Source organism: Hoplias malabaricus, chromosome 1, assembly GCF_029633855.1.
Source record: "Hoplias malabaricus isolate fHopMal1 chromosome 1, fHopMal1.hap1, whole genome shotgun sequence".
Classification (NCBI taxonomy): Eukaryota; Metazoa; Chordata; class Actinopteri; order Characiformes; family Erythrinidae; genus Hoplias; species Hoplias malabaricus.
Genome location: NC_089800.1, coordinates 51089076 through 51103309, shown reverse-complemented (window position 1 = coordinate 51103309; position 14234 = coordinate 51089076). Strand labels below are relative to the sequence as shown.

The following is a 14234-nucleotide window of genomic DNA, read 5'->3' as shown; positions in this document are numbered from 1 at the left end:
TCATTACTCAAAAACAGCAAATAATACATTGCCATATTCTGCCCATAGGGAATTTATCCTCAGGCATTGATCCTTCCAATGTTTACATGCTGTTTGAGCACATGCACTTTGAACCTTCCTGCAGTGAAGACATTTGTGACTTTCATTTCTCTGTTATTTGTATTATATTTATTTAAAAACTTTATAATTGAATTACATATATATTCATGTTTCAAATCTTACTCATCTACTTCAAAAATATATATCTTCAAAAGACTTATAAATTCAAAAGACTTCAAGCTTTAAATATTCAGATCTCAAAAATAGAAATATAGGCCAAAGGAATTCTCAGAAAAAGTTCCAAAGAGAAATGGATCAATGTTGAACTGGGCTGCTTTTGTCTTCTGATCACTTCGTCTGCACAGCGTCTCTGTTTAGCTTTTACTTTACACTAAAACAAGGAAAATCTCCCAATTGCAATGCCACAACACCTGAGTGAGTCTTTCTTTCTTTAATTATAAGAAGTAAATTGAATTAAAATTCATTTTAAAATTCTGTTAACAGTTTGATTGGACGATTTTATGGCCTTCAGCCATTTATTAAATTGAGCTGTAATTTTAATAAATTTTAATAAATTTCTATAATATTACTCCTGAGAATGTGCACCAAGACGGCAGTGGAGTTGTCTAGTAACAGTTTGATTGAACCCTTTTATAGAATCCAGTACCTGACATTTTTCATGAGTTTTCATGGCTATTACTCCTGAAAATGATACCCTGTGGATTTGAGGACATGTTCTTCACAACTACAGTGGAGTATTCTGGTAACAGATTTTTAAACTTAATAAAAGGGAACCAGTGAATTTTCTACATTTTATGGACTTTTCTGGCCTGTTTAAGGGTTATAAGTGTTTTTTTAGCCAGTTAAGTCTGTATTTAGTTGTTAAATACAGGAAATTGGAATTATGTTTTGAATGTATGCAACTATGTATGATATGTATGCGACAAATAAACTTTGATTTGATTCGATTAGCTTTAACCCCAAATAAACTAACTTGCATTTCTTTGCAATTACTATTGTTTTTTGAGTTATGTCTGATTATTGCGTATGTATTTATTCCCTTTCTTTACAGATCCCTTTGGACAGCAGCTTTCCACAAGCCATTAGGACACTGAGGAGGTTACTAAATATCCATTAGAGTAGAGTGAGGGGAGACTAAATATTCATTAGGCCTCTGCTGAAAAGTGGATGCATTTAAAAAAAAAGAAAAAAAGCAGACTACCACAAACGTAAAGCTTAAGACAAAAGGCACAGGTCCTCCTTTTATTTTAGAAATGAAAAGGAAAATAATACATCCAATAGGATGGTGGTCGTGTAGAACATCAAAGAAGAGCAGAATGGTCTCAGAAACCGATTGTTGCAGTCAGCTTTGCTATGACTCTTGTAGTTCAAAAGTTATAAACACAGAAAATTCAAAATTTTGTTGTTCGTTACAAGCCCGACCAGACCCTAAATGCTCAGCGCTACCTGACAATGCTACTGGAAACAGTTTTCCCATTCGCTCTGACAAAGATGGCGCTAAGAATCCAAATCACATCTGTGACATTATTCATGAGGAAACCCTTCTTCTTATGTTCTCCTGTAGTGTTTTTGCTTTTACTTCACTGCATTTCTTAACTTCAGATCTGTGGCCTGAGCCCTTGTAGATCACATGAAGGGGGTTCTCTAAAGCCTAGTTACTGGCTGTGCCCTAACCCTAACTATGAGGTAACAATCAGAAAAAAAAGCCAGACCGGACCCACTAATTAATTAAACATTTTTCAATATGGCTAAAGCTCAAGCACGATTATTTTGTATTATTTATAAATACAGACAGACAATTTGTATTACCTGTATATTATAGTGTGACAGTTATTCATACATTTAAATATATCTGAAGTATATGCTTATATATGCAAAGAATAGAAAAAATAATGAAGGGAATGTAATTTATCCAACAGGAAATTATGCATAAACATGCTAAGAGTAAAGAAGATGAGGTGGAGGACCAAATTTACTTGTTTTCCCCCGTGGGTGTTTCTTTTAATACAAACCGGATTCCAAAAAAGTTGGGACACTAAACAAATTGTGAATAAAAACTGAATGCAATGATATGGAGATGGCAAATGTCAATATTTTATTCATAATAGAACATAGATGACAGATCAAAAGTTTAATCTGAGTAAATGTAACATTTTAAAGGAAAAATATGTTGATTCAAAATTTCACAGTGTCAGCAAATCCCAAAAAAGTTGGGACAAGTAGCAATAAGTGGCTGGAAAAAGGAAATTGAGCATATAACGAACAGCTGGAAGACCAATTAACACTAATTAGGTCAATTGACAACATGATTGGGTATAAAAAGAACTTCTCAGAGTGTCAGTGTCTCTCTGAAGCCAAGATGGTAAGAGGATCACCAATTCCACCATTGTTGCGCAGAAAGATAGTGCAGCAATACCAGAATGGTGTTACCCAGCATAAAATAGCAAAGACTTTTAAGTTATCATCATCACCCGTGCATAATATCATTAAAAGATTCAGAGAATCTGGAACAATTGCTGTGCGTAAGGGTCAAGGCCGTAAAACTCTACTGGATGCTCGTGATCTCCGGGCCCTTAAACGTCATTGCACCTCAAACAGGAATGCCACTGTCAAGGAAATAACAGAATGGGCTCAGGAATACTTCCAGAAAGCATTGTCAGTGAACACAATCCACCGTGCCATCCACCGTTGCCAGCTGAAACTCTACAGTGCAAAGAGGAACCCATTTCTAAGCAAGCTCAACAAGCTCAGACATTTGCACTGGGCCAGGGGTCTTTTAAAATGGAGTGTGGCAAAATGGAAGACTGTTCTGTGGTCAGATGAGTCACAATTTGAAGTTCTTTATGGAACACTGGGATGCCATGTCATCCAGACCAGAGAGGAGAAGGATAACCCAAGTTGTTATCAACGCTCCGTTCAGAAGCCTGCATCACTGATGGTATGGAGTTGCATGAGTGCTTGTGGCTCTCATGTCTGGAAAGGCACCATTAATGCAGAGAACTATGTTCAGGTTCTAGAACAACATATGCTCCCATCTAGACGTCATCTCTTTCAGGGAAGACCCTGCATTTTTCAACAAGATAATGCCATTCCACATTCTGCAGCAGTCACAATATCATGGCTACGTAGGAGAAGGATCCGGGTACTGAAATGGCCAGCCTGCAGTCCAGATCTTTCACCTATAGAGAACATTTGGTGCATCATAAAGAGGAAGGTGCGACAAAAAGGCCCAAGATGATTGAACAGTTAGAGGCCTGTATTAGACATGAATGGGAGTGTTGTAAGGAGAAGGGGGGATGCCACACAATGGTAAAAAAATGGCCTTGTCCCAACTTTTTTGGGGATTTGTTGACGCCATGAAATTTTAAAACAACATATTTTTCTCTTAAAATTATACATTCTTTCAGTTTAAACTTTTGATCTGTGATCTGTGTTCTATTCTGAATAAAATATTAGATGTTGGCACCTCCACATCATTGCGTTCAGTTTTTATTCACAATTTGTTTAGTGTCCCAACTTTTTTGGAATCCGGTTTGTATCTTCAGTGAGTAGAAAGATGAGAAAGCTGGTTCTATTAAAGTGGTCAGACATTGGAAAGAAAAAGCTGGTGTTCATAATATAGTGGTCAGTCAATATACTTCTTGTGTTCATTCAGATTTAGTTTGCTTCTTGATGTAGTCATTAGCCCAGTGCACAATCTGTGTGAGAGCAGCCAGCATCAGGCAGTTTATATCCTCATTCAGCTGAATCTCCTTGTGGTAGTTCTTCACAGGAAAGATGCAGTTTATAGGGACAGTCAGCCTATTACTGCATTCCTCCATCTAACAAAACATACGCGCCCGCACACACACACACACACACACACACACAGTGCTGTTACTTTGTCTGTCCAAAGGAATATAAGCAGAAACTAGAAATGTTACTCACTGCAGACTTGATTTTCCAGCTTTCATAGACCTTGGTCAAATCTGCCCTTGTCTCTGGGCACGCCTGGTCCACTTTCGTCATGAAAACCACTTGAGGGATTCCTGGAGGTGTCAGGTGAAAAATGAAAAAATGGAAATGATATGGACACTCAGTATTATGTGTCTCTCTTAACTGATCCAGAGTACTGATCTTTTTATCACCTGAAGCATGTTGGCTGTGTGTGGATCCCAAACAGACATTTGTCATTCATTCATTCATTCATTCATTCATCGCAGTGGGTCTGAAGCCTACCTGCAATCACTGGAGGCAAGGCGGGAATAAACCCTGGAGGGGGGAGGGGGCGCCAGTCCTTCGCAGGGCAAAACACTCTCACACACTCACACCTATGGACACTTTTGAATCACCAATCCACCTACCAACATGTGCTTTGGGCTGTGGGACACACGGACACAGGGAGAACACACCACAGTCCTCACAGACAGTCACTCGGAGGAAACCAATGCAGGCACAGGGAGAACACACCACACTCTTCACAGACAGTCACCCGGAGGAAACCCACACGGACACAGGGAGAACACACCAAACTCCTCACAGTCGCTGGGAGACAGGCTTGAAAGTAACAGTGACACTTCCTGTTGCGTGCAACCCAAAGCTAACACTTATTTATTCTTAAACACTTTTTTTTTTTTTGTCTTTTATTTTTTAAATTTGTTTAAAGTTTAGGTTTTTCAGAATGGTGTTCAGTCAGTTTGGAGAATAGATGATGGTGCTGATGACCCGGAGTTTCTGAATAGAGCTCATACCACAGTAGGGGCTAAAATCCTCTGTGTGTAACATTTATTAGCACCAAAAAATAAAAAAATATAAATAAAAATAGCAAGATACAAATGCAGCTGATATTGCATTAAAATCATGTTTATGTTCTTATCTTAGTCTACAGGGAAAAATTACTCCATGTGTTAATTAAGTATGAGTTTGTATTTAATACCAATACATATTTTAATGTGTAATTTTTATTAGCAATAACATTATTACTACATAATATATTTGTATATGATTATAATGATATGACGATCTTTTAAACAGGGAATTCTTTTTTTTATTCTGGAAAACAGAAAAATCCAATTAATTACACAGTGCATTGTAATCATTGATATTAGGTTTGATTTAAGTGAACTCAAAGATTTAAATAGCTATATTTTCCTTAATGGCAACTGGTTACAATGTGGAATATATTTGAAAATGTCTATATTTCTGTTGTTAAAAAAGACATTTTCTAAAATTAGTTTTCCTAATTAAAAATATGAAGTAAGAAAGGGCTTGTAAAGGTCCACTCACCTAATCGACTTGCTTCTTTTCTGATACTCATCATTTTATCAATGACATTTTCATGAAGTAATTTAACATTGTCTGCTGGTATAACACTCACTAGACAGTGAATGCTGTTTTCCAGACTGGGATTGCTGATGTAGTAGCTGTCTTTATTAGAAATTAGTGCCAAAGGATTGAACTGAAGAAAATAAACAAAACACATTACAAATCTTGCATTTGTAATATGTCTATATTTCTCTTTGTGTGTTCTGAATTCATTGTTCATACTGTGTAGCCATTTGCTATGTGGCCTTTGAGGGCATAGATTATGTCTTCTTTGCACATCCCTCCTGAATCAAGTTCCAGTCCCATCACATCATAGAAGGCAAAATGTTCCATGGTGTATTTTTGGTACTGAAAATTAATAATAGTAATATTATAAGTAAATTTAATTTAAAAAATGGTTATGACAACAACAAAACAAAACAACAATTCCATGAAAGGTTTTACATTTTAAAGGGGACCCTCATTCATTTTCTGTAACCCTTATCCAGTTCAGGGTCACGGTGGGTCCAGAGCCTACCCGGAATCACTGGGTGCAAGGCGGGAACACACCCTGGAGGGGGCACCAGTCCTTCACAGGGCGACACACACTCACACATTCACTCACACCTACGGACACTTTTGAGTTGCCAATCCACCTACCAATGTGTGTTTTTAGACTATGGGAGGAAACCGGAGCACCTGGAGGAAACCCATGCGGACACAGGGAGAACACACCACACTCCTCACAGACAGTCACCTGGAGGAAACCCACACAGACACAGGGAGAACACACCACACTCCTCACAGACAGTCACCCAGAGGAAACCCACGCAGACACAGGGAGAACACACCACACTCCTCACAGACAGTCACCCGGAGGAAACCCACGCAGACACAGGGAGAACACACCACACTCCTCACAGACAGTCACCCGGAGGAAACCCACGCAGACACAGGGAGAACACACCACACTCCTCACAGACAGTCACCCGGAGGAAACCCACGCAGACACAGGGAGAACACACCACACTCCTCACAGACAGTCACCCAGAGGAAATCCACACAGACACAGGGAGAACACACCACACTCCTCACAGACAGTCACCCGGAGGAAACCAACCCAGACACAGGGAGAACACACCACACACCTCACAGACAGTCACCCGGAGGAAACCAACCCAGACACAGGGAGAACACACCACACTCCTCACAGACAGTCACCCGGAGCGGGAATCGAACCCATAACCTCCAGGTCCCTGGAGCTGTGACAGAGACACTACCTGCTGCAGCATAATCTTTTTATATGGGGCACTCATTATTATATCTCTCATAGTTGCTGGCAATATATCCATCCATCCATCCATTATCTGTAACCGCTTATCCAATTTTAGGGTCGCGGGGGGTCCAGAGCCTACCTGGAATCATCGGGCGCAAGGCGGGAATACACCCTGGAGGGGACGCCAGTCCTTCACAGGGCTGGCAATATATGTATTAGTCTATTTTTCAGAATAAAAATCTTTGTGAATTTGAAACTTGTTTCAGGAGATTAAAAACGATTTATATTCTGTACAGGACAGTAATCTGAGTGGTCACATGACAGACCAGCAGTGGCCTACAGTCAGAGGTGGTCCAGACTTTGTAAGCCAGTTGAGCGATTTATGCTCACTGTCTGGGAGGCTATATTGGTTTTAGCTTACTCACATCCAAAACTACGGACTGATACATTTCATTTCATTCTTGAAATACATTTTGGTTTCATTTAAAGTTAACATTGTATGTTCAAAGTGCTCTGCCATCTGAGAGTTTGTAGACTCCAAGAGTCAAGAATCATTGGCCAATAGTTCATACAATTGACTCCCGGACAGGAGTCGACTTTTCACGGTTTCAACCTGCCGCTCTTGTAGCAAAACAGACGATGCCAACGATGACTACATTTGGTCGTCTTAGAATTCACTCCTCTGAGAAAAACTCCGTCAGTGACAGACACGGCACAGGAGAACAGTTTTGTTTGGCAGTTTCAGCTTAACGAGTCGAGGCATTTCTTAAAACTGCGTCATCTTTATTGAGTTCTTATTGAGGTGTTAATACGACTGTGTTGCGATTTCTGATGACAGCTAGAGAAATTCCATTGAATGTACTTCATACAACTGAGCAGTAGCTTGGTTTTGCTGCTAATAAAACAGACCTGGTAACCTTATCATTGTGGTATGGTTGTGTGGCAAATTGGAAAATTAAATGGAATAAATTGAATGAGAACGACTACTCCACCTAAAGGAATTTAACTCAAAGGAATACAACAATTAAGCACTTAGGACACAGACTCTAATACACTTAAACATAATACACTTAAACACTTAAAAGCTTTAAAACCACTCTCTTCACCTCAGATTAATCATATTTCTGTTTTAAACTTTGCAGAATGTTTCACATAACACCCAGGTTTAGCGTTATATAACCCATTCACATCTCCCAGACATTAATGCATGAAAACGAATGTTTTTCTGATAGTTTTGTCAATATTTTGAGTTATTCACATAATGAAATGTATTGCGGGTTTGCTGTGAAAAAGATGGATTGGATGAATTATGGACAATTTCAACCTGGAGGAACAAATGTTTTATTCCCCAAAGCATCACATCTTGGAGGTCAAGAAGACTGATGTTGGTCATTCTTTTCATTAAGTATGTAACTGTTTATCCAATTCAGGATCGCGGTGGGTCCGAAGCCTTTCCAGAGGGTGTGCCCCATGCTGACTGATATTATGTTCATGCTTAAAATCATGAAATTGAATAAGATAAAATGTACATTTGTCACTGTTAGTACAAACTGAGGGTTTTTATTATATAATAACAGTCAGCAAAGATGTTTGCAATGACATTTTATTAAGCTTCTGTATTTATGCATTACTGTAAAACATTGTTAAACTAGAAAACAGCTGTTCCTAAAAAGCCCTGGGTTTCCTAAACAATAGGCCTTGTATCGTAATTAAATAGTCTTTATTTCAATTGCTGTGGTCTGTCTTGGTTCCTCACAAGGTTTCCTCCTCCAGCCTCGAGGAAGTTTTTCCTTGCCACTGTCACCTTCGGCTTGCTCGCATTGGGCTTTGATTTAAATGTTCTGTTCTGATACTATGTGAAGCTGCTTTGTGACAACGTCAGTTGTAAAAGGCGCTATATAAATAAATTTGATCTTATTTCAAACTGAAACATACCGTTTTTGAGTGGAGCAGGAACAGCATTTTACACTGAGTTTTTAAACCCTGTGTCCACTCACTGTTCACTATGTTAGACACTCCTAACTCATTAGTACACCTTATAAGAGGTAAAGTCAGAGACAGTAGATCATCTGTTGCTGCACAGTGTGTGTTGGTCATCCTCTAGTCCTTCATCTGGGGTGAAAAGAGGAATGGTTACAATTCAGCAGTGCCTCTGTGTGGTTTAAAAATACTCTAGCAGCACTGTCTGACCCACTTGTACCAGTGCAAGCGACACAATTTTGTACATAGTGTGACTATCTTGACAGAGCTGATCTCAGCTAAAAAGATTAAGCTCTGTAGCTTTAATCAATGCAGTATGATTCATTAAGTAACGGAGGTCACATCCTGGAAATGCTTATGAGAAATATTTTATTAATTGTCTGTAACCCTTATCGAGTTCAGGGTCTCAGTGGGTCAGAAGCCTCACACACACACTCACAAATATATGGACACTTTTTGAGTCGCCAACCCACCTACCAACGTCTGTTTTTGGACCGTGGGCCTGAAACTGGAGCCTTATTTTTATTTTTTTATTTTAAATGTGATATTATTATTATTATTTTTTTATCTCCTGGGTTTCCCCTACATGCGGTTTAGTGCAATTCACGTTTACAGTACTGAAGTCGTGAAATCAAGTCCCCCCAAACACACGTTTCAGTGCAGATTACTTTAAAGCTTAATTTGTTAAACCTTCTCCATGTATCCCCAATTGTGTTAAAGGTGGGTTGACTTTTTCCAGTGAAATCAACACCAATAAATGCATTTTATTTCTTCAGAGATCACAAATATAGCGAACACACCCACTGCTTTATGAACCCAACTCTGAAACAGAGGTTGTATCAAAGAAGAAACACAACATCTGATGTATTTCTTAATTAAAATTCATTTTAATATATATGTTGTATATATACACATTAACTTAAATTTCTGTAAGACTCAACGTAAGTGGCGTGTAGTCTGAGAGTTTCTGAATAGCACCTGGCCAGGTGAGAGTCTGAGTCTGAACACTCGTAAATCCAGGTACAGGACAGGGGTGCAAGGGAGTGAAGATACGCTGTTGGTTTCTAAAAAAACAAAACAAAAAAAAAAAATACAGCAAAGCGCGGATGTTCTTCCTTGGTGAAGTTTCTCTCTCGCTCTCTGAGGGAGAACAGGCTCCTGCTTCATAATAAGCAGGTAATCTCCACAACCTTTGATGCACGTGAATGATGTGTGTACATGTTTAAGATAGAAATACTGATATGCTAAATTTTTGCCATTTCAAAGAAAAAATATGTACAGAACTGCAGCATTAAAATGCAAAGGACATTTTTGCAATAACTTAGTTGTCTGCCAGTTTGAACGTACATTTTCCAGGCCAGGCATTTTCACAGATTCAGCAGAGGAAGGAGGGACGACCCTTCCCTAGAGGCACCCCAACACCTTGTTTTGTTTTCTTTTCAACAGGGATGTATCATTGAGTAACACCGCTGTTTGGTGAAATGCTGTTTTAGTTAATAAAGTTCTTTTTTAAAAAAAGTCTGAGACCTGTTTTTAAAGCTACTGAAAAAAAACAAAACAGTGCAAGAGGTGTGAGAGTCTCCCCCTGGTGGTACGGAAAGAGGACGTGCTATAAGAAAGGGTTTGTAGAGGTGCTTCCTGCAGGAAACTGTCCCGCTGGCGCCCCCGCCTAAATGAGAGAGACACAGACAAAGAAACAAATAAAAACTAGGATTTTAATTAAGGAACATATACAGAAGGAACAGATTTTAATATCAGGTTTTACACAAAAGATTTTTTGCTCCAATATTTTCAAATGAGTTCATACAGAAGCTTGGGGAAATCTGAAAAAAAAAAAAGAACCGAAAATAAAAGCACTCACCAAAAATGGATTATTGGTGACTCCAGCTGGTGCCATGTTCTGTCCAAAAGGGGGTGCTACAGCCTTACCCTGGCCAAATGCGGCAAAACCTCCTCCTAAACACAAGTAAATGATTATAAAAACAAGAATGTGAGCACAACACACTGCAAACTTTCCACATTCTTAGTCAAACAGCTGCTTCAATGACGAGATTTGAGACATACAAAATGACTTGTTCAATCACTGACAAGGTTTCAGCAGTGGATATAGGCCAAGACAATTCAAAGAAAAGCATGCAGAACTGCAGTCTTTAAAATAAAAGGACATTTTTGGAATAACTTAATTCTCTGCGCATTTGAACGTACATTTTCCAGGCCAGGCATTTTCATCAATTTATTTAAAGCTTAACCAATGCAGCAGCAATAAATACTCCATCTGAAACTGTGTATATTTCCTCAATTTTAAATTTTGGGGAAAAGTTAGTTACAAAAATGTCAGATAGAGTATTTGTACCAGGCTAGAACTTGATATTTTTCAGAAACATGAGAAAATAATCCCAGATTTGTTCCGTTTTTTTTTTTAACCCAAAAATAAGTGTCCTGAACCCTTTAAAAAAATAATAATAAGTTGGAGCACTGCAATGGTACTTTAAAAAATGACAGGCCAATGCCTACTCCACACTGTCATTCCACCGATCCCTAAACAGAGCACGTGGTGAGCCTTTTTAGAGAAGTCATCCACACGTCCACACTCCTCACCGTTTGGTTGCTGGGGGAAGGCCTGCTGCGGGGGGAAGCCCTGGTTGGGGAAAGCTTGTTGGAAGTTTCCACTGAAGCTGGTGGGGAGGTTGTAAGCGGCAGCATTTCCAAACCCAGCCGGCATGCTCATTGACCCTGGACCAAATGAGGCTGCAACACCACAGGCATGAACACGACACACACGATTAGTACGCAATCTTTACTATGGCTGTCACTTCTAATTATATAATAAACAGGTAGCAGCTTAACTAACAGGTAGGTATTAGGTAACAGCAGTAAAATAAATGTATAATGTACAACAGAAATGGAGACAAGGGCCTGGGCAGCAGCAGGGATTAACATTTACACACCCTGCATTACTGTAACATTTCACACACAAAGTAATGTTTTAAATGTCTTCTGTACCTGCTGCATGTACATCTGCTGCATTAAAAAAATTAATACAAAAATATAGTAGACATTCAGTTTTTGAACAAAACAAGTGCCATGGGCTATTTTTAAACAGTAATAAAAAATAAATAAGAATGAGGATAAAAACATTGATATTATGCTGCTATTACACTGCTCTGCTTTTCTTCTGTCCTTATCCCACACTTCTGCTACATAGCTTCATTCCTCCTTGTTTGAAATATGTCTGATGAATCTTAATATTCTCACAAATTCACTTTTATCGTTTTTGGGAGATTTCAGTGAGTAAAACAAAACGTTCCTTCATGACTGTAATATTATATACACATCAGGCCGAAATAATAATAATTAAAAAAAAATATATCCATGTATCATCACAGCAACAGCTTAAAAGTCTTAAGCCCTGTTCCCCATTATAGTGTTTGATAGCAATATTAGCCTCGCAGCTCAAGCACTAAAAAAGACTTACATTAATGGTATTTAATGAGAAAACAGTAACAACACTCCAGCTATCGCTGTGGTTAGTCACTTAATTTCAACATGTTCACTCTGATTCCTGTTCAAACGTTCATTAAAATCAGAAAGACAACAAAAAATAAAATAAAACTATAAAAAAAAATAACATAAAATAAATATCACAATGGATTCTAGAACGGGCTTTGAACGGGCTTTGAGTAGACCACTAATTTGAAAAGAGGCATGAGCTAAGAAGACCTTACAACCTCTGGTTCTGTCTTGCATTTCACAAACAGACAGGAGCATATTTTTGTAGCACAGTAAGTATTTAACAATTATGCGAGTCTTGTGCATCTCTTTCTCTCTCATCCACACGCGCACACAAACTCTGATGCATGTGTACTCAAGCTCTTTGCTGTGAGCATGTATCCTGGGTATGAGCGACCCAGTTCAACTCCCCATGATGCCTTCGGGTGGCCTGAATAACTGATAACACCCAGAAGTGCTGCTCTCCTCCCCAAGCTGAGGAAGCTAGAGATATTCTGCTGTGATGGGACTCGTAAAAAACCAGTACTGAAATGCTTGATGAAATGCTTTCCCCATGAGCCTGAGTGAGAAATATTTTATTATTTCTTGGTTTCAAACCAATTAAAGCCCTTTTCGTACCTGCTCCCCCATTGGTCTGAAAGGGATTTGTGGCGACAGCAGACTGTGGCACAGCAGTGGCAACAAAAGGGTTTGTAGATGGACCTAAAGGACAAACAAATAATATAATATTAACCTTTATTATAAAATAGTATGGGAAACAGGGAAAACTGATTATTTCTGATAGCAATTCGATATCATAACTGTGCCTTTAAGCATTTTATAAAATGTATTTTTAAGAACAGGGGTTTGCCCTTTGAATTGGAGATGGCTAATAATTCAGGAGAAAACACTGATAAAAATGAGGATAAACAAATACTAAAATCAATCCACAGGAACCCATTAACAGTCCTTTAAATGAGACAAACAAAAACTGAAAAACAAATACAAATATTACAAAGCTGGCACACAATTTAGGGTGTGTTGGTTTGATACGTCACGTGTCATTATGGCATCATCTCATAAACATGATTAAACTAAGCGTTCTCTAACAAAAAAGAGACAATGTGTGTTTTACATATCAACTCTTGACACCAACATAAAATTAAACTCTGAAATACCGACTTTCACTGTTGGCAAGTTTCATTATATAAACTTCACACTCTGCCTCTAATTCATTTATTTTACAGGGTCTGGGCATATTTTTAACACCTGAACACTACATAGAGAAATCAATGTATGGAAATTAAACCATTGTGCATCCTTCAAGTGTCATAGCTTTTCTTAAACAAAGATATTAATTCACACGTTATTTAGGCGTAAATTTAGCAACCAGAGCAAACGCTGAAAATACTGAATATTTTTTCTGTTTTAAATATTTTTTCCTGTATGAAGCATTTAGTCAACTGTATTCAGTACTTCTGTGTTCAATCTGTAAGAGACCTAAAAGTGACTGATTTATGAGGTAAACTAGATTAGTGAGATGGCTTATTATGTGGGTGAATATATTATTATATTCATTCATTTACCTGAAATGTTGGGTATAGATAAAGTAGTTGAGCACTGGTTTTATTTTCAGAATTAGACTTGAAAGTTATGTTTCTCTAGTGGGAAACTCAGATTTGCACAGAGCATTACCTGTGAAGCCCTGAGGCATGTTCTGCAAAGATCCCTGCTGTGGCTGTGCAGTAGATACTACAGCTGTAGCTCCAAATGCAGTCCTACAGACAGAGGGACAGAGAGAGATTTCTAAACCATATTTAAGCACAATTACTGCTAAATATATCACAGACATGATAAACTTAATAATAGTTAGCAGCTGATCAGAGGAGTGAGGATTCTGTTCTCTGGGACAAACAATTCCCCAAAAGTTTAGACAATTAACACTGTGAGGGTATTAAAGATGTGCTTCTCAATTTAACAACTCAAAAGGCAAGTAAGAAACAAAAGTGCTGTAAAAATCAGGTCCTTGGGAGTAGATATCTGACCTCTGATTGGTTGTCGTTGGTTGACCTCTGATTGATGTCGTAGAGAAATGTCAATAACAATAAGTCTGTCCCTTCAATGCAGTTTTTTTTTATTTAAACAG

The 14234-nt window shown here is 38.4% G+C and overlaps 2 protein-coding genes across 5 annotated transcripts in view; both read right to left on the bottom strand.

The window, feature by feature from the left end:
• Positions 1-3707: 3707 nt before the first annotated feature.
• Positions 3708-5697, bottom strand: LOC136671276 (interferon-induced protein 44-like). Its single transcript, XM_066646959.1, has 4 exons — positions 5587-5697; positions 5326-5497; positions 3988-4088; positions 3708-3881 (listed from the first exon to the last, which is right to left on the bottom strand). Exons 1-4 carry the CDS (start codon positions 5695-5697, stop codon positions 3708-3710), a joined length of 558 nt encoding a protein of 185 aa, XP_066503056.1.
• Positions 5698-9503: 3806 nt separating this feature from the next.
• Positions 9504-14234, bottom strand: part of agfg1a (ArfGAP with FG repeats 1a) — a 35297-nt gene continuing 30566 nt past the window's right edge. For 3 of the 4 annotated variants that reach the window (XM_066666405.1, XM_066666386.1, XM_066666378.1), the window contains 6 exons: positions 13784-13866; positions 12728-12811; positions 11603-11620; positions 11198-11347; positions 10461-10555; positions 9504-10268 (listed from right to left, as the gene is read on the bottom strand). In XM_066666405.1, coding sequence (XP_066522502.1) covers positions 10209-10268; positions 10461-10555; positions 11198-11347; positions 11603-11620; positions 12728-12811; positions 13784-13866 — 490 coding nt within the window. In that variant the 3' untranslated portion in view covers positions 9504-10208. The remainder of the gene's footprint in view (positions 10269-10460; positions 10556-11197; positions 11348-11602; positions 11621-12727; positions 12812-13783; positions 13867-14234) is intronic. The other variant, XM_066666396.1, reaches the window with a different exon arrangement.